The 24366-nt window shown below is 55.3% G+C and overlaps 1 protein-coding gene across 1 annotated transcript in view; it reads right to left on the bottom strand.

Moving 5' to 3' along the window:
* The window catches only part of LOC132381873 (ankyrin repeat and protein kinase domain-containing protein 1-like), a 32845-nt gene extending 8680 nt beyond the window's left edge, over positions 1 to 24165 (bottom strand). The window contains exons 1-10 of the mRNA XM_059951600.1: positions 23617 to 24165; positions 22211 to 22507; positions 9399 to 9547; positions 6780 to 6829; positions 6189 to 6350; positions 4700 to 4782; positions 2077 to 2128; positions 1897 to 1979; positions 1400 to 1493; positions 391 to 488 (exon numbers count right to left, since the gene is read on the bottom strand). Coding sequence (XP_059807583.1) covers positions 391 to 488; positions 1400 to 1493; positions 1897 to 1979; positions 2077 to 2128; positions 4700 to 4782; positions 6189 to 6350; positions 6780 to 6829; positions 9399 to 9547; positions 22211 to 22507; positions 23617 to 23817 — 1269 coding nt within the window. The 5' untranslated portion in view covers positions 23818 to 24165. The remainder of the gene's footprint in view (positions 1 to 390; positions 489 to 1399; positions 1494 to 1896; positions 1980 to 2076; positions 2129 to 4699; positions 4783 to 6188; positions 6351 to 6779; positions 6830 to 9398; positions 9548 to 22210; positions 22508 to 23616) is intronic.
* Positions 24166 to 24366: the final 201 nt, after the last annotated feature.

Genomic DNA, 24366 nt, shown 5'->3' with positions numbered 1-24366 from the left:
GGATGGGGGTTTACTGCAGGCAGGTGGGACTGGCTCAGGCAGACACTTTGCTTGGCACAGACGAGCAGTTTCCCTGTCGTAGAAGTTGTACGCTTCAATCTATCCCGGTGTATAACTTTCACTGACCCCGTTCCCCACATTCCCACTAACTCTTCCCAGATGCCGCTCCTCCCACACACTGGGAGGACAATCCACAGCAGCCCTTGACACAACAATCTGCACGTCGTGTGAGAAGGAAGAAAACCCAGAGACGCAGTGGAAAAAAGCAGAGTGAAAACATTCGACCAGCACACAGACAGTAGGAGATCGAACCTGGGACTCTGGCTCTGTCTGGTGTATATCCTGAGACAGGCCACTCCTTTGAGAGCAGGCGCAATGCATTGTGGTTACCTGAGCACTGGCCTGCTGCCTGCCTTCACTGCACTCCTGCCTCATCCCAGGGGTAGCCGTGGGTGGCGGTTTTCTCCCATGATCCGCTATTAGAGGAGCTGGAAATGTGAACAGATATTTCAGTCACCGATTCCCACTGCACACATTCCCTGCAAACCCTACACGTTCACACTCAAACCCACCGTACACGATCCCAACAGACCTCACCCCTTACTACCTAATCCACCAGAAACAATCCCAACAGACCCTCCTTTTCCCAATGCAAACAATCCCAACAGACCCTATCCATTCACATTCACTCCCATTATAAATAATCCTAATGGACCCACCCTTCCCATTCACTCCCACCACACACAAACTCAATGGACAACGACGCTTCCCATTCACTCCCACCACACACAAACTCGATGGACAATGACGCTTCCCATTCACTCCCACTGTATACAATCCCAATCGATCCCCACCCTTTCCCATTCACTCCCACTGTATACAATCCCAATCGATCCCCACCCTTTCCCATTCACTCCCACTGTATACAATCCCAATCGATCCCCACCCTTTCCCATTCACTCCCACCCATACATAGTCCCAATGGACCTCACCTCTTCCCATTCACTCCCACCGTGTTCTCTCTCTCCCTTTTCTAAAAGACTACTAGACAGATATATGGAGGAATTTAAAGTGGAGGGTTATATGGGAGGCAGGGTTTGAGGGTCGGCACAACATTGTGGGCCGAATGGCCTGTAATGAGCTGTACTATTCTATTTATCTCTTTACATTTATTTTCTCTCCTCCTCTCCCCCTCTCTCCCCCCCTCTCCCCTCTCTCTCCCCCTTGACCTGTCCCCCCTCTCCCTCTCTCCCCTCCCTCTCCCTCCCATCCTATGACCAGAGAAGCCCCTGCAGAACCTCGGGACCCCACCAGTCCTCAACCCCAACCCCACACACAGGCACAGCCGACACACACACACACACACACGGACGTATGGTGGTAACACCCCTGTCGTTACCTGACATTCTTTCTTCCTGTTCTCTGACTGGGCAGGCGGTCGCTCCTCCCTCCGCTGGTGGGTGAGGAAGCAGGCCCCTCCTCTGCTCGCCTTCCTGATTTAACAGAGGTTTCATTTAGGAGAGTTCTGGGAGCCTGAGTGAGGAGATTCAGGTGCCCCCGCATCCCGTTTGTGAGTGTGGCAATGGGTTGGGTGTCCTTGAGCAAATATAGGACCCTCCCACCATAACCCCCTTTCCCCAAACTCCAGCTGAGAGACCCATCCCAGGCTGAGGCTTCAGTTACTATGGTTACCTCACCACCCTCCGCTTTGGACAAAGGAACCAGCCCCTGGTGCCCGTAAATGCTCTTTCCCCTTCTGCCGTGTTCCTCCCTATTCTGCCCCCTCCTACCCACTTCCACTGCCACTCCTGGCCTCCCCCACCCCCTCCAGCCACCTCCTCAACCAAACGCCCCCCACACATCCAGCCTGACTGACTGCGGAGGCCCCTCACTGACCCGTGCCTCGGTGTCGGTCTGCGGAGATGTCGGGGGCTGGGACCGAGGGTCCGTCCAGTGGGAGTCCTCACTGCGCAGTGATCCTGCAGGAGAGGAGGGAGAGTGAGAGCAAAGCTGGTAGGGGGGGACAGAGAATATTTATCATCCCCACCCCGTGGGCCGGTTCAGAAGATGACTCACCGATGGAGTCAGCGGTCCTGGAAGAGAGGGTCCTGCTGGTGGGCTGGGAATTCTGAAACGGAACACAGTCTGATTACAATCTCCATACCCAGGGTCAAGGAGGGAGAGGATGAACCCCACTATCCTGTGTCTGCGAGGGAGGGTGTGCTTAGGTGGGCTGGGGCGGGGGGTGGAGTTGGCGGGAAGAACGTGTCTGCGAGGGAGGGGTTGTGGGGAGTCCCTGTGTCCGGAAGAGCGGGTGGGGGTTGGAGGAGTTCCCTTTGCTTTGCCGCACACAGAGCGTGAGAGTGGGGAGCTGCCACTGTCCAGAGTCTGGGAGAGAGGGTGGGGGCGGCAAATCCCTATTGTCCAGTCTGCCGGGGTAAGAGTGGGAGGTGTGTGTACGGGTGAGGGTGTGGGGGCCGGAGTTCTCATCGTTTAGTGAGCAGGAGAGAGGGTGGCGTTGTGAGAGGGTGGGGGGGGGGGGCTCTAATGAACTGTGTGCCACTGCCCAGCACGTGGGAGAGAGGGTAAGGATAGACCCCATACTGCTGTGCCCAAAACTATTGCGTCCTGCTAAGATACAACAAATTCTAAAACAAGCATATAGAACTACTGCATGAGAGTAGGCCCTTCAGCCCACCAATTCCCCCCTGCTTTCTCATGGTCCCAAACCATTCCTTCATGGGAACCCGCTCACGTGTCTGTCCGATGCGTGGCGCATTGTGGTTAGCAGAAAGCTTTATGGTGCAGGCGACCCAGGTTGAGTCACCCCCCCCCCCCCCCGCTGCCTGTAAGGAGTTTGTCCGTTCTCCCCGTGACCGCGTGGGTTTCCGCCGGGTTCCCCAGTTTCCTCCCGCGGTCCAAAGACGGAACAGCTGGTCGGTTCATCGGTCACTGCAAATTGTCCTGCGACGAGGCTGGGCTTAAATCGGGGGCTTGCTGAGTGGCTCGACTCTAAGAGCAGAAAAGGCCTATTCCTCGTTGTATTTCAATAAACAAGTGAATCAATTTGTCTTGAGCTGTTCTATCGTATCTGCCACTGGCGGCCCGCTTGAGGCACCCAGAACTCTCTGTGTGAAACAAAAACTTGCCCTGCGTAACCCCCTAAAACTGTGCTGCACTCACTTTAATCCTATGTCCCCCACTTGTGTTTCCATCCCCTCTAATCCGGGCAGCAGGCTGGTGAATCCTCTCTGCACCCTCTCCAAAGCCTCCATCTCCTTCCTTTAATGGGACAGCCAGAACCACACCCAGTTCTCCAGGTGCATCCTGGCTAAAGTTTTATATGGTTGCAAAATAACTTGACTTTTATCTGTAACACCGGAACCAATGAAGGCAGGCCTCCTTGAGTATGGTAAAGTATGAACCCGGACCAGCATTACAAACACACAGAGGCACACGAAGCTACAGAGAGTACATGACGTTACAGGCACACCCCTCCTCGCGGTCGATAGTATCCACAGCAGGCGCCACCTCAAAAAGGCAATATCGCCAGCATCTCGCAGCTCTCGTTGGGCGGGAGGTACAGGAGCCCGAAGTCCCACACCACCAGGTTCAGGAACAGCTTCTTCCCTCCAACCATCGGCTCTTCAACCGGCACGCACAAGCCGAATCCCCGACTCAGCACGGCAAAACCGTGACCAGTTTGCACTTCAGCGGACTTCTTGTGTTCCAATTGTGTCCTTCCCTGGGTAATCTGGTGTAAATTAAGTTTTACGATTTTGCTTCAGGACGTTGTGTATCCAAGGCCTGTGATGTTGCTTCAAGTAAGTTTTTCATTGCGCCGTGAACTCAGATCTCTGCGCGGAGGGCAGCTGAATCGCCATCCGGTCCGGAAGCTCCAATCCGCAGGATCAGAAGTGTTTCAGATGGAGGTAGGCTCAGCAGCTCCGACATGGGCACAGCCCTCTGCACCGTGAAGAATATCTTCAAAGGATAGGGCCTGAAGAATGCAGCATCTATCATCATCTGAGGCGTGACCTCTTCTCATTACTACCATCAGGAAGCAGGAACAGGAGTCCGAATGCGCACAATCTATGTTCTAGGAACAGCTCCTTCCCTTCTACCACCAGAATTCTGAATGGTCCATGAACACTACCTCATATACACCATTCGTTTATTGTATATCTAACGTGGTACTATTGTATGTTCTGGCCCTGTTTTGCTGCCACACGAAAAACAAAATCTACAACGAGTGTCCAAGATATAAACCTGATTCTGATTTTGAACTTTGACTTTACCACCCGATCCAATGGGATTGCTCCTTTCAGGGGTCTGTGGACTTGGACCCCGAGATCTCACTGTAAATCGATGCTCCCCAGGTCTTGCCATTTAACTTTCAGAAGTGCTACAGCTCACATTTGCCCGGATTGAACTCCATCTGCCATTTCACTGCCCAGGTTTCCTGCTGCTCCGTATTCCACTGAACAATAACCAGAGAACAGACGTTATAGAAGAACATCACACCTATCCCAGGAATATGTTTCTGTTAGGCAACCGGAATTCCCACTGTGAGAGACAGCAACATCCATGGCTCTTCCTTGGTGCCCCGACTGCCAATACTTACCCCATCCCCTCCGGCTCTTTGAAAATCAACTCTTCTTGCACACACAACACCCCTCCCCACGTATCCCAGACTCACAAGGTTGGACAGAAGGCGATGGACAGCATCCAGAATTGTCCCACGGTGAAATTGGAAAACCTTCTCTGTGATCACCAGGATGTCTGTGGGAACAAGGAATGTGTCAGAGCCAGCAGTGTGTGTGACGGGACGGTGTGGAGGGAGCCTCACCCTGTGTCTGACCCTGTCCCTGGGAGTGTGTGACGGGACGGTGTGCAGGGAGCCTCACCCTGTGTCTGACCCTGTCCCTGGGAGTGTGTGACGGGACGGTGTGGAGGGAGCCTCACCCTGTGTCTGACCCTGTCCATGGGAGTGTGTGACGGGACGGTGTGCAGGGAGCCTCACCCTGTGTCTGACCCTGTCCCTGGGAGTGTGTGACGGGACGGTGTGGGGGGAGCCTCACCCTGTGTCTGACACCGTCCCTGGGAGTGTGTGACGGGACGGTGTGGAGGGAGCCTCACCCTGTGTCTGACCCTGTCCCTGGGAGTGTGTGATGGGACGGTGTGGAGGGAGCCTCACCCTGTGTCTGACCCTGTCCCTGGGAGTGTGTGACGGGACGGTGTGGAGGGAGCCTCACTCTGTGTCTGACCCTGTCCCTGGGAGTGTGTGACGGGACGGTGTGGAGGGAGCCTCACCCTGTGTCTGACCCTGTCCCTGGGAGTGTGTGACGGGACGGTGTGGAGGGAGCCTCACCCTGTGTCTGACCCTGTCCATGGGAGTGTGTGACGGGACGGTGTGGAGGGAGCCTCACTCTGTGTCTGACCCTGTCCCTGGGAGTGTGTGATGGGACGGTGTGGAGGGAGCCTCACCCTGTGTCTGACCCTGTCCCTGGGAGTGTGTGACGGGACGGTGTGGAGGGAGCCTCACCCTGTGTCTGACCCTGTCCCTGGGAGTGTGTGACGGGACGGTGTGGGGGGAGCCTCACCGTGTCTGACCCTGTCCCTGGGAGTGTGTGACGGGCCGGTGTGGAGGGAGCCTCACCCTGTGTCTGACCCTGTCCCTGGGAGTGTGTGACGGGACGGTGTGGAGGGAGCCTCACCCTGTGTCTGACCCTGTCCATGGGAGTGTGTGACGGGACGGTGTGGAGGGAGCCCCACTCTGTGTCTGACCCTGTCCCTGGGAGTGTGTGATGGGACGGTGTGGAGGGAGCCTCACCCTGTGTCTGACCCTGTCCCTGGGAGTGAGTGACGGGACGGTGTGGAGGGAGCCTCACCCTGTGTCTGACCCTGTCCCTGGGAGTGGGTGACGGGACGGTGTGGAGGGAGCCTCACCCTGTGTCTGACCCTGTCCCTGGGAGTGTGTGACGGGCCGGTGTGCAGGGAGCCTCACCCTGTGTCTGACCCTGTCCCTGGGAGTGGGTGACGGGACGGTGTGGAGGGAGCCTCACCCTGTGTCTGACCCTGTCCCTGGGAGTGTGTGACGGGACGGTGTGGAGGGAGCCTCACCCTGTGTCTGACCCTGTCCCTGGGAGTGTGTGATGAGCGTTCTGTGAGCCTGCCCCAGCCCTTGCCTTTGAATGGTGGCCGTATTTCCGGTGTGTTGCTCCAGCACTCCGCCATGAGCTTCGTCAGGACTTCCAGCCCCTCCAGCTCGTCCTCTGCTGGCAGGTCGTGGAGATCCGGTCTCTGCCCCTTTGGGATCAGCATCCTGATCAGGGTCTGGTTGTTCAGTGCTGGGGTTTCGGTGAGACACACGGAATAAGGGAGAGAGAGAACCACCTTGTTCACCACCACCCCTTCACCCTTCCTCCGCAATTTCCCTCCTGCTCCCCTTCACTCCCTCTCTTACCCCCTAACCCTCCGCTTCCCCCCTCTTGTGCTCCCTCAGCCCTTGTCTCCGTTCCTCCCCACTCTCCCTAAACTCTTTCCTCCATCACCTCTCCCCCTCTGCCCTTCCTCTCTCTCTTTTCCCCCTCCCTCCACCTTTAACTCTTTCATCCTCTTCCCTCCCTGCCCCATCCCTACTCTTTCCACCACCCCAGCCCCCCACTGCCGAGGCACCACCTGATTCCTCTCCGCCACTCAGGTGGGCCCAATAGACATCCCGCGTCCCCTATCCTCCCATCCTCATGAGGACAGTGGCCTGCACCCTGTGTCCTTACCTCCGTAGGGCTGTTTCCCCGTCAGGATGCTCCAGATGATGATCCCGAAGCTATGGAGTCGAGGAGAGTGCAGGGGTGGGGTGGGGGGGAAAGAAACAGAATCAAGGAATCTGAGGGCTGAAGGGTTAAGGCATGACCACCTGCCCTTCCCACCCCTGACTCATCCGCATTCTCAACCAACGAGAAGGGACAGAGTTCCACGCTGAGAAAAGCTGCAGCAGGCCCTTCAGCCCAGCTGGCCCATGCTGACCAAAAGAGCCGGTCCAGTTTGCTCATGTTTTGTTGCACATCCCTCCGAACCTTTCCTGTCCGTGTGCCTCGTGTTAACCTATATGCCTCACCCGCTTCCTCTGGCAGATCGGTACATACCCGTCACCCTTCTGGGTGAAAAATGTCTCCCTCAGGTTCATGGTAAGTCTCTCCCCTCTCACCTCAAACCTGTTCCTTCTGGTTCTTGATTCCCCAACTCTGAGAAAAAGACTGTGCATTTTCCGCTATCTCTATCCTCTGCTCCTTATGATTTTACACCAGTCAGTCTTCGACACAGCTTTGAAAGCGATCTGTCTGGAACTCCATCCCTCACGTGCTGGCAAATCTCCCCTGCGCTCTCAGGCTGACTGTAACTGAGCAACACACACAAGGGCAGGCAGTCCTTGTGGAAGAGGGCCGAAATGTCGACTGCACTCTAATGGAAAAAGCGAGAAGGATGTGGGGGGGTGGGGGGGGCGGTGAGATCCCTGGAAGTTGGATAAATCAATGTTCATTCAATCTGGTTGGAGACTATCCAGATGGAATATGAGGCGCCCCTCCTCCAACTTGCATTGGCCTCATTGTGGCAGTAGAGGGGACGGTGGACAGACATGCCAGAATGGGAATGGGGCGTTGAATTGAAACGAGTGGCCACCGGGAAGTCCTACCTTTTGTGGCAGATCGAGTGATGGTGCGCGTCAGGGTCTCACCAAAGTTGGGAAGGCCACCCCCGGGGCACCAGGCACAGCGGGTGATCCAGTTTTGCTTCACTTGGAAGGACGGTTTGGGGCCATGAGTGGCGGTAAGCGAGGAGGTGTAGTGGCAGGTTAGCACTTGTCATACTTACAGGAGAGAGAGATCACTGAGGTGAGATGAGTGGATGGGGGGGGGGAGAGGAGAGGGGGATAGGGGGTAGAGGGGGAGGGGGAGAGAGAGAGAGACTCCCGCAGTCCAATGAAAGAGGAACCCCAGCTGCTCAACCTATCACCATAATCTGCATACTTTCCAGCTTAATGTCACCTTTCCTAGAGCGGGGCGACCAAAGTTCTACAAATGATCCCAAATGCCGCCTCTCTGGCATTTTGTCCGACTGTAACATCACCTGCCTGGCCAGTGAGAGCCAGTAAATGCCTTCTTCACCACCCTGACTATTTGCAACACCACTTTCAGGGAACCATATGCCTGTATCCCTGGGTTCTTTCATTCTGCGGCGCTCCCCACCATTCACAGTGAAACTCCGATCCTGGTTTGTCTTCCCAAACTGTAATACGTTGCACTTATCTGAATTGAACTCCATTCGCCATTCCTTAGCCAACCCAGACAATCATGATCCCACTGTGATTCCTGATGAGACTCTTCACTGTCTATGACAGCATGTATTTTGGTATCTCCTGTCAGGTTAGGTACCTGGAGGGAAGAGCTCGACCTCTCTCCTCACCCTGGCATCTTCTGAGGTGTTGCTCTCCCTTCAGCACCGCATCCCACCCAACCCAATCCAACCCACCCTCCTACCTCCAACAGAGGGGTGAGTGAACAGGGTTTTGAACCTTCTCAGACCCACAACAGCCAATCACAATGGGGGTCACCACATCTGGACCTAAGGCAGCCAATCAGCCAGCCCTAGTCCCCAATGGCATTCTTGTCAACCAATAGGGTGTGGGGGAGGTCATGTCCCATGGACCCAGGGGCAGAAAGCTCACTCTATCAGGTGAGGGGGAATGTGTGAAAGGGGGCATAACATTGTTTGCCGAATTGAGTCAGGGTGGGATGAGGAACAGATGCAGCCTTTAACCTCAATGGCACTTTGAGGTCAAGTAACCAGGTGGAAGGGTGAAGGGATTGTGACCTCTGAAAATGACACTGAGGTCAAACACTTAGATGAAGGGTTGAAAGGGTTAAGAACTTTAACGCCAGTGACAGTTGGTTGGGCAGAGACAGAGAGCAAAACAATGACCCCCCCCCCAACAACCCTCATGACACAAACATCGTCAGGGGAGGGGAGGGGTGGGGTGATGGTTGTCATGACCTTTAACCCCAATGACACTAATCAGACAAGACTGGAGGGTTTAAGGTACTTGACCCGTCACCCCAAAGCTGCTGAGGTTAGCCAATCAGATCAGGAGGTGCAAAGGTGTCATGACGGTGTCCTGCACTGACTGCCCCCACCACATTCCATAGATTGGCAATAATGCCACTGGAGACAGAGGGATGAGTGGATGAGGGGGTAACAGAGAGAACAACCCTTATGCCCCCTAATCCCTGCTTTCCCAGAACAGGGTAAATTAATTTTGTGCCCCTTCTAGCCAATCAGAGGAGCTGCAGCCTGGTGGACAGGGGAGAAGGGGAGGGTGTGGAGGGTGGGAGACTCACCTGTAGATATCTGTGGGGGGGCCAGGTTTGTAGTGATCCTTGCCAGGGTCAAAGCATTCAGGAGGAAGGTACTCCAGCGTCCCAGCGACCAAGCAGGAACTGTCGCCCGAGGACCTCCGCTTCAGTTTCGAGAGCCCAAAGTCGGCAATCTATACAGTCAGACATAGGGTGAGGCTCCCTCCGCATCGACTCATCACACACTCGCGGGGTCAGGGTCAGACACAGGGTGAGGCTCCCTCCACACCGTCCCGTCACACACTCCCAGGGACAGGGTCAGACACAGGGTGAGGCTCCCTCCACACCGTCCCGTCACTCACTCCCAGGATCAGGGTCAGACACAGGGTGAGGCTCCCTCCACACCGTCCCGTCACACACTCCCAGGGACAGGGTCAGACACAGGGTGAGGCTCCCTCCACACAGTCCCGTCACACACTCCCAGGGACAGGGTCAGACACAGGGTGAGACTCCCTCCACACCGTCCCATCACACACTCCCAGGGACAGGGTCAGACACAGGGTGAGGCTCCCTCCACACCGTCCCGTCACACACTCCCAGGGACAGGGTCAGACACAGGGGCCAGCTCCATCCACACCGTCCCGTCACACACTCCCAGGGACAGGGTCAGACACAGGGTGGGGCTCCCTCCACACCATCCCGTCACACACTCCCAGGGACAGGGTCAGACACAGGGTGAGGCTCCCTCCACACTGTCCCGTCACACACTCCCAGGGACAGGGTCAGACACAGGGTGAGACTCCCTCCACACCGTCCCATCACACACTCCCAGGGACAGGGTCAGACACAGGGTGAGGCTCCCTCCACACCGTCCCGTCACACACTCCCAGGGACAGGGTCAGACACAGGGGCCAGCTCCATCCACACCGTCCCGTCACACACTCCCAGGGACAGGGTCAGACACAGGGTGGGGCTCCCTCCACACCATCCCGTCACACACTCCCAGGGACAGGGTCAGACACAGGGTGAGGCTCCCTCCACACTGTCCCGTCACACACTCCCAGGGACAGGGTCAGAAAAAGGGTGAGGCTCCCTCCACACCATCCCAACACACACTCCCAGGGACAGGGTCAGACACAGGGTGAGGCTCCCTCCACACCGTCCCGTCACACACTCCCAGGGACAGGGTCAGGCACAGGGTGAGGGTCCCTCCCCACTGTCCCGTCACACACTCCCAGGGACAGGGTCAGTAACAGGGTGAGGCTCCCTCCACACCGTCCCATCACTCACTCCCAGGGACAGGGTCAGACACAGGGTGAGGCTACCTCCACACCGTCCCGTCACACAGTCCCAGGGACAGGATCAGGGTGGGACTAAAATGCAGCCAGAAGGCGAGAAGCAGCCCACGCAAATATGCAAAAAGAGGCTGCAGCCTCACACACTCCATCTACATGTGGTACACGGTCTCCTCCAGCCCGCAGAAGTGGCATGCGGGTGGGAAGTCCATGTACAAACTGAAAAACTTATTGCAGGGCACTGCCCTATGCAGTACCCTCCAGCCGAGATCCCCCAGGTGCATGGGAAGAACCCCGGTGTAAAGGGACTTCCAGTGGGGACCCTCCTCACCTCTGGGTGGAAGGACCTATATATGGTCATCCAGTAAGGAAGGGGGCATGGAGGGATGAGGATGTCCTAGTCAACTTGCTCCTGGGGCTGGCGAAATCCGCCATCCGAGGGTCTTGGAAACGTGTGGCGGGAGGATCTCCCCGGGCAGACTGCCTGGCAATGTTTAGGGGGTATGTTCGTGCCCGGGTAACTATTGAAAAGGAACACGCGCAGTCCACAGTGGCCTTGGAGGAGTTTCGAGACCGTTGGGCTCCGCGGGGTGTAAATGCCATCGTGGATAGAGGTGGCAACATTCTGGTGTAATGTCTATTGTCTATTTGTAGTGCAGTAATTGTGTTTGCCACTGTTTTGTATATATTGTATAGCACCGAAATTTGTAATAAAGGATTTTGTAATATAAAAAAAAAGGGACAGGATCAGACACTGGGTGAGGCTCCCTCCACACCGTCCCGTCACACACTCCCAGGGACAGGGTCAGGCACAGGGTGCGTCTCCCTCCACATTGACTCATCACACACTCGCGGGGACAGATCAGACACAGGGTGAGGCTTCCTCCACACCGTCCCGTCACACACTCCCACGGACAGGGTCAGACATAGGGTGAGGCTCCCTCCACACCGTCCCGTCACACACTCACAGGGACAGGGTCAGACACAGGGTGAGGCTCCCTCCACACCGTCCCGTCACACACTCCCGGGGACAGGGTCAGACACAGGGTGAGGCTCCCTCCACACCGTCCCGTCACACACTCCCAGGGACAGGGTCAGACACAGGGTGGGGCTCCCTCCACACCGTCCCGTCACACACTCCCAGGGACAGGGTCAGGCACAGGGTGAGGGTCCCTCCACACCGTCCCATCACACACTCCCAGGGACAGGATCAGACACAGGGTGAGGCTCCCTCCACACCGTCTTGTCACACACTCCCAGGGACAGGGTCAGACACAGGGTGAGGCTCCCTCCACACCGTCCCAACACACACTCCCGGGGACAGGGTCAGACAAAGGGTGAGGCTCCCTCCACACCGTCCCGTCACACTCCCAGGGACAGGGTCAGACACAGGGTGAGGCTCCCTCCACACCGTCCCGTCATACACTCCCAGGGACAGGGTCAGACACAGGGTGAGGCTCCCTCCACACCGTCCCATCACACACTCCCAGGCACAGGATCAGACACAGAGGCTCCCTCCACACCGTCCCGTCTCACACTCCCGGGGACAGGGTCAGACACAGGGTGAGGCTCCCTCCACACCGTCCCGTCACACACTCCCAGGGACAGGGTCAGACACAGGGTGAGGCTCCCTCCACACCGTCCCGTCACTCACTCCCAGGGACAGGGTCAGACACAGGGTGAGGCTCCCTCCACACCGTCCCGTCACACACTCCCAGGGACAGGGTCAGACACAGGCTGAGGCTCCCTCCACACCGTCCCGTCACTCACTCCCGGGGACAGGGTCAGACACAGGGTGAGTCTCCCTCCACACAGTCCCGTCACTCACTCCCAGGGACAAGGTCAGACACAGGCTGAGGCTCCCTCCACACCGTCCTGTCACACACTCCCAGGGACAGGGTCAGACACAGGCTGAGGTTCCGTCCACACCGTCCCGTCACTCACTCCCGGGGATAGGGTCAGACACAGGGCGAGGCTCCGTCCACACCGTCCCGTCACTCACTCCCGGGGATAGGGTCAGACACAGGGTGAGGCTCCCTCCACACCGTCCCGTCACACACTCGCAGGGACATGGTCAGGCACAGGGTGCGTCTCCCTCCACATTGACTCATCACACACTCGCGGGGACAGATCAGACACAGGGTGAGGCTCCCTCCACACCGTCCCATCACACACTCCCGGGGACAGGATCAGACACAGTGAGGCTCCCTCCACACCGTCCCGTCACACACTCCCGGGGACAGGGTCAGACACAGGGTGAGGCTCCCTCCACACCGTCCCGTCACACACTCCCAGGGACAGGGTCAGACACAGGGTGAGGCTCCCTCCACACCGTCCCATCACACACTCCCAGGGACAGGATCAGACACAGAGGCTCCCTCCACACCGTCCCGTCTCACACTCCCGGGGACAGGGTCAGACACAGGGTGAGGCTCCCTCCACACCGTCCCGTCACACACTCCCAGGGACAGGGTCAGACACAGGGCGAGGCTCCCTCCACACCGTCCCGTCACTCACTCCCAGGGACAGGGTCAGACACAGGGTGAGGCTCCCTCCACACCGTCCCGTCACACACTCCCAGGGACAGGGTCAGACACAGGCTGAGGCTCCCTCCACACCGTCCCGTCACTCACTCCCGGGGACAGGGTCAGACACAGGGTGAGTCTCCCTCCACACAGTCCCGTCACTCACTCCCAGGGACAAGGTCAGACACAGGCTGAGGCTCCCTCCACACCGTCCTGTCACACACTCCCAGGGACAGGGTCAGACACAGGCTGAGGTTCCGTCCACACCGTCCCGTCACTCACTCCCGGGGATAGGGTCAGACACAGGGCGAGGCTCCGTCCACACCGTCCCGTCACTCACTCCCGGGGATAGGGTCAGACACAGGGTGAGGCTCCCTCCACACCGTCCCGTCACACACTCGCAGGGACATGGTCAGGCACAGGGTGCGTCTCCCTCCACATTGACTCATCACACACTCGCGGGGACAGATCAGACACAGGGTGAGGCTCCCTCCACACCGTCCCGTCACACACTCCCACGGACAGGGTCAGACACAGGGTGAGGCTCCCTCCACACCGTCCCGTCACACACTCCCAGGGACAGGGTCAGACACAGGGTGAGGCTCCCTCCACACCGTCCCGTCACACACTCCCGGGGACAGGGTCAGACACAGGGTGAGGCTCCCTCCACACCGTCCCGTCACACACTCCCAGGGACAGGGTCAGACACAGGGTGAGGCTCCCTCCACACCGTCCCGTCACACACCCCCAGGGACAGGGTCAGACACAGGGTGGGGCTCCCTCCACACCTCAGGGACACACTGCTAGAGATAGAGGATCAGAGAGGGAGAACAACATCTATCACGTGTATGTGGAATGTGTGAAGTTGCAGGCCACAGTTGCGTATCTGAGGGGGGCTATGCCTCACTTTCTGGTTGCAATTAAGCCCTATCTGCATATCTGGTCACCCAGTGTGCAGGTGTGAGTCAGGGTGGGGGGTGGTTGGTGGTGTGGGGCAGGGTGGGGGGGTGGTTGGTGGTGTGGGGCAGGGTGGGGGGGTGGTTGGTGGTGTGGGGCAGGAGGACGCCATCCCGGTAAATCTGCTCCTGCGTCTAGCCAAATCAGCTGTCCATAGGTCCTGGAGGTGAGTGGTGTGGTGGAGAGTGAAGAAGATTGTCTAAGGTAACATCAAGATCTCCGGGAATCTTCTGGCCAAGGGTTCCAGCCCGGTTACCCCTGCAGAAAGAACCAGAGCCACTGGAGTTCTTTGGGAATGGATTGTCTCCTGTTTAAGGAACCAGCCTCCCCTCCAAGGATTCTTGTCTATACTACTCACTGCCTCAGTAAAGCAGCCAGCATCATCTACCCGTGCTGGACACCCTCTTCTCCCCTTGCCCATCAGGCTCAAAGTGCCGAAGCCCGAAAGCACTTGCCACCGGGCTCAAGGGCATCTTCCACCTCACCCTTACTGGATGGCCCCCTAGTACGATGAGATGAAACTTGACCTCACAATCTACCTCATTCTGACCTTGTACCTGACTGTCTACCTGCACTGTACGTTCTCTGTAGCTGTTACACTTCATGCTGAGTTATCATGGTTTCACCTGGTCCCACCCCAATGATTTTGATCTGTTTGAATGGCCTGTAAGACAAGTTCTTCACTCTATTACAGGACTATGCTGTCATATTTAACTGTTTTACGGTACTTTGCTAACATAGTTACCAATATTTAATGCAGTCTGTACTGTCTTACAGTTTTGTAGCACTGCAGTAGAGTCAGAGTAGACCAAAGCACAGAAATGGGCCCGTCGGCTTATCCAGTCCACGCTGGCCTGGTCTTACGCCCAATCCCACCTAGTTACACCCGGACCAGAACTCTTCATACCTCTGTCCTCCACCCACCTATCCACACCTCTGTCCTCCACACACCTATCCAAACCTCTGTCCTCCACCCACCTATCCAAACCTCTGTCCTCCACCCACCTATCCAAACCTCTGTCCTCCACCCACCTGCCCAAACCTCTGTCCTCCACCTACCTGTCCAAACCTCTGTCCTCCACCCACCTATCCAAACCTCTGTCCTCCACCCACCTATCCAAACCTCTGTCCTCCACCCACCTGCCCAAACCTCTGTCCTCCACCCACCTATCCAAACCTCTGTCCTCCACCCACATATCCAAACCTCTGTCCTCCACCCACCTAAACAAACCTCTGTCCTCCACCCACCTATCCAAACCTCTGTCCTCCACCCACCTATCCAAACCTCTGTCCTCCACCCACCTATCCAAACCTCTGTCCTCCACCCACCTATCCAAACCTCTGTCCTCCACCCACCTATCCAAACCTCTGTCCTCCACCTACCTGTCCAAACCTCTGTCCACCACCTACCTGTCCAAACCTCTGTCCTCCACCTACCTGTCCAAACCTCTGTCCTCCACCTACCTGTCCAAACCTCTGTCCACCACCTACCTGTCCAAACCTCTGTCCTCCACCTACCTGTCCAAACCTCTGTCCTCCACCCACCTATCCAAACCTCTGTCCTCCACCCACCTATCCAAACCTCTGTCCTCCACCCACCTATCCAAACCTCTGTCCTCCACCCACCTATCCAAACCTCTGTCCTCCACCTACCTGTCCAAATCTCTGTCCTCCACCCACCTGTCCAAACCTCTGTCCTCCACCCACCTGTCCAAACCTCTGTCCTCCACCCACCTGTCCAAATCTCTGTCCTTCACCTACCTGTCCAAATCTCTGTCCTTCACCCACCTGTCCAAATCTCTGTCCTTCACCTACCTGTCCAAATCTCTGTCCTTCACCTACCTGTCCAAATCTCTGTCCTTCACCTACCTGTCCAAACCTCTGTCCTCCACCCACCTGTCCAAATCTCTGTCCTTCACCCACCTGTCCAAATCTCTGTCCTCCACCCACCTGTCCAAATCTCTGTCCTTCACCTACCTGACCAAATCTCTGTCCTCCACCTACCTGTCCAAACCTCTGTCCTCCACCTACCTGTCCAAATCTCTGTCCTCCACCTACCTGTCCAAACCTCTGTCCTCCACCTACCTGTCCAAATCTCTGTCCTTCACCTACCTGTCCAAATCTCTGTCCTTCACCCACCTGTCCAAATCTCTGTCCTTCATCTACCTGTCCAAATCTCTGTCCTCCACCTACCTGTCCAAATCTCTGTCCTTCACCCACCTATCCAAATCTCTGTCCTTCACCTACCTGTCCAAATCTCTGTCCTTCACCCACCTGTCCAAACCTCTGTCCTCCACCTACCTGTCCAAACCTCTGTCCACCACCTACCTGTCCAAACCTCTGTCCTCCACCTACCTGACCAAACTGTCCTCCACCCACCTATCCAAACCTCTGTCCTTCACCTACCTGTCCAAACCTCTGTCCTCCACCCACCTATCCAAATCTCTGTCCTTCACCTACCTGTCCAAACCTCTGTCCACCACCTACCTGTCCAAGTCTCTGTCCTTCACCTACCTGTCCAAATCTCTGTCCTCCACCTACCTGTCCAAATCTCTGTCCTTCACCTACCTGTCCAAATCTCTGTCCTCCACCTATCTGTCCAAATCTCTGTCCACCACCTACCTGTCCAAATCTCTGTCCTCCACCTACCTGTCCAAATCTCTGTCCTCCACCTACCTGTCCAAATCTCTGTCCTTCACCTACTGTCCAAACCTCTGTCCTCCACCCACCTATCCAAACCTCTGTCCTCCACCCACCTATCCAAACCTCTGTCCTCCATCTACATGTCCAAATCTCTGTCCTCCACCCACCTGTCCAAACCTCTGTCCTCCACCCACCTGTCCAAACCTCTGTCCTCCACCCACCTGTCCAAATCTCTGTCCTTCACCTACCTGTCCAAATCTCTGTCCTTCACCTACCTGTCCAAATCACCCACCTGTCCAAATCTCTGTCCTTCACCTACCTGTCCAAATCTCTGTCCTCCACCCACCTGTCCAAATCTCTGTCCTTCACCTACCTGACCAAATCTCTGTCCTCCACCTACCTGTCCAAACCTCTGTCCTCCACCTACCTGTCCAAATCTCTGTCCTCCACCTACCTGTCCAAACCTCTGTCCTCCACCTACCTGTCCAAATCTCTGTCCTTCACCTACCTGTCCAAATCTCTGTCCTTCACCCACCTGTCCAAATCTCTGTCCTTCATCTACCTGTCCAAATCTCTGTCCTCCACCTACCTGTCCAAATCTCTGTCCTTCACCCACCTGTCCAAATCTCTGTCCTTCACCTACCTGTCCAAATCTCTGTCCTTCACCTACCTGTCCAAACCTCGGTCCCCCACCTACCTGTCCAAACCTCTGTCCACCCACCTGTCCAAACCTCTGTCCTCCACCCACCTGTCCAAACCTCTGTCCTCCACCCACCTGTCCAAATCTCTGTCCTTCACCTACTTGTCCAAATCTCTGTCCTTCACCTACCTGTCCAAATCACCCACCTGTCCAAATCTCTGTCCTTCACCTACCTGTCCAAATCTCTGTCCTTCACCTACCTGTCCAAATCTCTGTCCTTCACCTACCTGTCCAAACCTCTGTCCTCCACCCACCTGTCCAAATCTCTGTCCTCCACCCACCTGTCCAAATCTCTGTCCTCCACCCACCTGTCCAAATCTCTGTCCTTCACCTACCTGACCAAATCTCTGTCCTCCACCTACCTGTCCAAACCTCTGTCCTCCACCTACCTGTCCAAATCTCTGTCCTCCACCTACCTGTCCAAACCTCTGTCCTCCACCTACCTGTCCAAATCTCTGTCCTTCACCTACCTGTCCAAATCTCTGTCCTTCACCCACCTGTCCAAATCTCTGTCCTTCATCTACCTGTCCAAATCTCTGTCCTCCACCTACCTATCCAAATCTCTGTCCTTCACCCACCTGTCCAAATCTCTGTCCTTCACCTACCTGTCCAAATCTCTGTCCTTCACCTACCTGTCCAAACCTCTGTCCTCCACCTACCTGTCCAAACCTCTGTCCACCACCTACCTGTCCAAACCTCTGTCCTCCACCTACCTGACCAAACCTCTGTCCACCACCTACCTATCCAAGTCTCTGTCCTTCACCTACCTGTCCAAACCTCTGTCCACCACCTACCTGTCCAAATCTCTGTCCTCCACCCACCTGTCCAAGTCTCTGTCCTTCACCTACCTGTCCAAATCTCTGTCCTCCACCTACCTGTCCAAATCTCTGTCCTTCACCTACCTGTCCAAACCTCTGTCCTCCACCTACCTGTCTAAATCTCTGTCCACCACCTACCTGTCCAAATCTCTGTCCTTCACCTACCTGTCCAAACCTCTGTCCTCCACCTACCTGTCTAAATCTCTGTCCACCACCTACCTGTCCAAATCTCTGTCCTCCACCCACCTGTCCAAGTCCCTGTCCTTCACCCACCTGTCCAAATCTCTGTCCTCCACCTACCTGTCCAAATCTCTGTCCTCCACCCACCTGTCCAAATCTCTGTCCTCCACCTACCTGTCCAAATCTCTGTCCTTCACATACCTGTCCAAATCTCTGTCCTCCACCTACCTGTCCAAACCTCTGTCCTCCACCTACCTGTCCAAATCTCTGTCCTCCACCTACCTGTCCAAACCTCTGTCCTCCACCTACCTGTCCAAATCTCTGTCCTTCACCTACCTATCCAAATCTCTGTCCTTCACCTACCTGTCCAAACCTCTGTCCTCCACCTTCCTGTCCAAGTCTCTGTCCACCACCTACCTGTCCAAATCTCTGTCCTTCACCTACCTGTCCAAATCTCTGTCCTTCACCTACCTGTCCAAATCTCTGTCCTTCACCTACCTGTCCAAACCTCTGTCCTCCACCTACCTGTCCAAGTCTCTGTCCACCACCTACCTGTCCAAATCTCTGTCCTTCACCTACCTGTCCAAATCTCTGTCCTTCACCTACCTGTCCAAACCTCTGTCCTTCACCTACCTGTCCAAATCTCTGTCCTTCACCTACCTGTCCAAACCTCTGTCCTTCACCTACCTGTCCAAATCTCTGTCCTCCACCTACATGTCCAAATCTCTGTCCTTCACCTACCTGTCCAAATCTCTGTCCTTCACCCACCTGTCCAAACCTCTGTCCTCCACCTACCTGTCCAAATCTCTGTCCACCACCTACCTGTCCAAACCTCTGTCCTCCACCCACCTGTCCAAATCTCTGTCCACCACCTACCTGTCCAAACCTCTGTCCTCCACCTACCTGTCCAAATCTCTGTCCTTCACCTACCTGTCCAAATCTCTGTCCTTCACCCACCTGTCCAAACCTCTGTCCTTCACCCACCTGTCCAAATCTCTGTCCTTCACCTACCTGTCCAAACCTCTGTCCTCCACCTACCTGTCCAAATCTCTGTCCTTCACCTACCTGTCCAAATCTCTGTCCTTCACCCACCTGTCCAAACCTCTGTCCTTCACCCACCTGTCCAAACCTCTGTCCACCACCTACCTGTCCAGACCTCTGTCCTCCACCTACCTGTCCAAATCTCTGTCCTTCACCTACCTGTCCAAATCTCTCTTAAAAATTGCAATTGAACTTGCATCGCCCAGTTCTGCTGGCAGCTGGTTCCACACTCACACCACCCTCTGAGTGAAAGAGATTCCCCTTAAATATTTTACCTTTCACCGTAAACCTGTGACCTTTAGATCAGGTCTCACCCAACCTCAGGGAAAAGGCCTGCATACAGTCACCGTGTCTATACCCCTCATGAATGGTATATTTCTAAAAGATTCCCTCATTCTCCTATGCTGCAGGGAATAAAGGCCCAATCTAAGTATAAGATGATAAGAGGCACAAAAACTGTGAATATCCAGAGTTCTTCCTGGGGTAGAAATAGTTAGTGCAAGATGGCAGATTTGAAGTGATTGGAGGAAAGTACAGGGGGATGTCAGAGGTAGTTTTTTTAACACAGAGAGTGGTGGGCGTACGGTACATGTTGCCGGGGTGCTGGTAGAGGCAGATACATTCGGGATATTTCATATAAGCTCATGAATGGATCCTATGTGGGAGGAAAGTGTTAGATTGATCCGACATTAGGTTAAATGGCAGGCACAGCATCATCGGCCAAAGGAACTGGACTGTTCTACGTCTACAACACACACAAAATGCAGGTGGAACACAGCAGGCCAGGCAGCATCTATAGGGAGAAGCACTGTCGACATTAACAACATCACACACAAAATGCTGGTGGAACACAGCAGGCCCGGTAGCATCTATAGGGAGAAGCACTGTCGACATTAACAACAACACACACAAAATGCTGGTGGAACACAGCAGGTCAGGCAGCATCTATAGGGAGAAGCACTGTCGACGTTAACAACAACACACTCAAAATACTGGTGGAACACAGCAGACCAGGCAGCATCTATAGGGAGAAGCGCTGTCGACATTAACAACAACACACACAAAATGCTGGTGGAACACAGCAGGCCAGGCAGCATCTATAGGGAGAAGCACTGTCGACATTAACAACAACACACACAAAATGCTGGTGGAACACAGCAGGCCAGGCAGCATCTGTAGGGAGAAGCGCTGTCGACGTTAACAACAACACACACAAAATGCTGGTGGAACACAGCAGGCCAGGCAGCATCTATAGGGAGAAGCACTGTCGACGTTAACAACAACACACACAAAATGCTGGTGGAACACAGCAGGCCAGGCAGCATCTATAGGGAGAAGCGCTGTTGACGTTTCCGGCCGAGACCCTTCGTCAGGACTGTGTCTATGTCTAGTTTTCCTCTCAAGCTTTCCACTTAACTCAGTTCCTAAAATCCCGACAACATCCTTGTAAATTGTCTCTGCACTCTTTCGAGCTTATTGATATCTTTCCTGCAGGTACAGGAGGTGATCAAAACTCCAAATTCAACCACACCAGCATCTTATACAACTTCAACGTAACGTCCCAACTCCTGTACTCAACGTGCTGATTTATGAAGGCCAGTGTGCCAAAAGCTTTCTTTCTGACCCTCTCCCTGTCATGTTCAACAAATTATAGATCGATATTCCCACATCCTTTTCTTCTACACTCCTCAGTTCCCTACCATTCACTGTGTAAGTCCTCCCCTGCTTTGCCCTCCCAAAGTGCGATACCTCACACTGGTCTGCATTAAATTCCGTCTGACATGTCAATTTTTCAGCTGCAGACTTTGAAAGCCTGCCTCGCTGTCCACTATGCCCCCAATCTGGGTGTAATCTGCAAATTCACTGACACAGTTTACCACATTATCGTCCAAATCACTGATATAGATGATCGGCCACAATGAACACAGCACTGATCCATATGACAATTACAGCACGGAAACAGGCCTTCTCAGTTCCTCTAGTCCGTGCCGAACGCTTACTCTCACCTAGTCCCACCGACCTACACTCAGTCCATAACCCTCCATTCCTTTCTGGTCCATAGACCTATCCAATTTTTTTTAAATGACCAAATTGAACCTGCCTCTACCACTTCAACTGGAAGTTCGTTCCACACAGCTACCACTCTCTGAGTAAAGAAGTTCATGCTTGTGTTACCCCTAAACGTTTGCCCCTTTACTCTCAACTCATGTCCTCTTGTTTGAATCTCCCCTACTCTCAATGGAAAAAGCCTATCCACGTCAACTCTATCCATCCCCCTCATAATTTTAAATACCTCTATCAAGTCCCCCCTCAACCTTCTACGTTCCAAAGAATGAAGACCTAACCCTGTGGTACACCACTAGACACAGTCCTCCAGTCAGACAGACTCCAGTCTACTACCACTCTCTGTCTTCTTTAAGACAATACTGAAGCAAGTTTTCTACTTCATCTTGAATGCCAAGTGACCTAAACTCTGGACCAGTTTCCCATTTGTCAAGTCCATGTAAACATCCACTGTCTTTCCTTTATCAATTTCCCTGTTAGCCCCTTCAAAAAGCTCTATGAGATTAGTAAGATTCAAACTACCACGCACAAAGCCTTGTTGGTCCTGTCTATCTGGTAATAAATGAGATTATGTTTAAAGAAAAGGGACACACATGGAGAAGCGGTCACTTTGACAGGGAGGAGGGCCCCTTACCTTGGCGTGGAGCTCTCCGTCCAGCAGGACATTGCGAGGGTTGAGGTCGAGGTGGAGAAGAGGAGTGTCCAGTCCGTGGAGGTAGTTCATCCCCAGCGCCACCTCGTGGATGAGCCGGACGCGTAGGGCGGGCAGGAGGCTCAGCCGCTCCTGGACGGAGGCCAGCGAGCCCAAGGGCAGGAATTCCATCACGATACCCAGCGGCTCCTCGGGGTGGCAGTAGAGGCCCACAAGAAAGACAACATGCGGAAACCGCAGGCTGCTCATCAGCTCCGCTTCCCGGCGAGCGTCCTTGTCCTGTTCGCTGGCATGGGGGCAGGGGAGAGATGGGGGCAAGAAGAGAGAAGGGGTGAGTGTGGGAATAGCGGGGGGTGGGGGAGAGGAGAGAGATTGGGGTGTACCAAAAGGAGGAAGGAGAGGTGTGAAAGAGGGAGGAGAGGAGTGGGACAGAAAGGAAAGGAGAAGAGGGAAAGTGGAGGAGGTGAGAGTGCAGAAGGGTAAGGGGTAGTGAAAAGAGGATCAGATAGGAGGAGGAGAGGGATGAGTACAGGGTCATGGGTGAGGGCAGGAGAGGGTTCACAAGTGGAGGAGGAGAGAGAGGTAGAGGCGAAGAGGGTTAGGGAGGGTGTGGCACAAGATATAGGGGACAGGTGAGAGAGTAGCGTGGAAAGAGAGGAAGGATGTGAGGATGAAAAGTGGGCAACGGGTTGCAAGCGAGGGAGGTGGCAAGAGATGATGGGCAATGGAGGGAGAGTGGGGGAGGGGAGGGGAGGGGAAAGTGGGGGAGAGGTGGGGAGGGAGAGAAAGAAGGAAGGCGGGGCAGAGGGGGAGGGGAGAGAAGCAGGATGTAGCAAGGGGCAGTAGAAGGAGAGGATGGGGAGAAAGAGGAGGAAGGCAGGGTTACAGACAGAGGAGGAGTGTGGAGGGATGGGGAAGGGATGGAAGGAGGCAGAAGAGGATGTGGTAGGGTGAGTGTGACATTCTGTAAGTGTGAATGAGTGTGTTTTGATAATTTTGGAGTTAGTGCAAATATGTATGTGGGTGTGAGAGCATCGATGATCTCCTTGCACACTCCACCAGGTCTCACTTCCTCAAACAATCCCTCTTCCCCACCCCTCCTCTGTCACTCCCCTTCCTCTTCTTCTCTGTCTCTCCCTTCCTTTTCCACCTTCGCCCCCCCAACCTTTTGCTACCCCCTCCCCTCCCCACAACTTCGTCCCTCCCCATCTCCCCACTCTGCAACATTTTCCTCTGGCCCCCTCTCACCTACTCCACCTCTCCCTCTACAACTCACCTCCCTCCCACCACCACCACCTTCAGCCCCTCCCAACCCTTCCACCCTGCTTCGCCCCTCCCTCTTCCTCCCCGGCCCCCACAATTCCCGACACCGCCTCCGGCACACTCACCAGCGTCTGGGATGCCCCGTGAAGCATCTTAATGGCGACCTCCATGCCCCAGGGACGGTACCATGCCCGGACCACTCGGCCAAAGCCCCCCTCCCCCAGGGGATGTTTCTCCGTCAGCTGGTCGGCCGTCACTGTCCTCAGCCCGCACTCGGCATGCATCTTCACACTCACCCTGGCAGTGGGGGCAGGGTCGTGGGGCATTGGTGGTTCAGGATGGGGCGGTGAGCGAGGGAGGGAGGGTGAAGGTGGGAGGAGGGGTGAGGATAACGAGAAGAAGTAGATGGATAGGAGCAGGGTAGGATAGGGAGGGGACGGTGAGGAGAGGGGGAAGTTGGAGAGGAAAGGATAAGGATGAGGAGGTATATTGCAGTCGCCGGTTCATTTCCCTCTGTTCCCCAGTCATTGTAACCTCTGCGTCCCTCAACTCGCCTCTCTCCTCCTTTCCATCCCTCATCGGTCCTCTCGCTCCCACGCCCACCGACCCCCTCACCTCTCGCACTTACACCCGACAATCTCTACAGCTCCCGTGACCTCTGACCCTTCTCACCTTTTGTCTCCCCCCCACCCCACCTTCCCGGTCGCCCCACACCCCAGGGAGCACAGACTGGGACCGAGTCAACCAATTAGTGGGATGAAATCGCAGTCAGTGTGAGAAGGAGAGGGTGAGGGGAGGGGGACGGGGGGGCAGAAAGGAATAGGAAAAAGGGAGGATAGAGACAGAGTGAGACGAAGTAGGAGGGAGAGGGATAG

Source organism: Hypanus sabinus, chromosome 26 (assembly GCF_030144855.1).
Source record: "Hypanus sabinus isolate sHypSab1 chromosome 26, sHypSab1.hap1, whole genome shotgun sequence".
NCBI lineage: Eukaryota > Metazoa > Chordata > Chondrichthyes > Myliobatiformes > Dasyatidae > Hypanus > Hypanus sabinus.
This window is presented reverse-complemented; position numbering and strand designations above follow the sequence as displayed.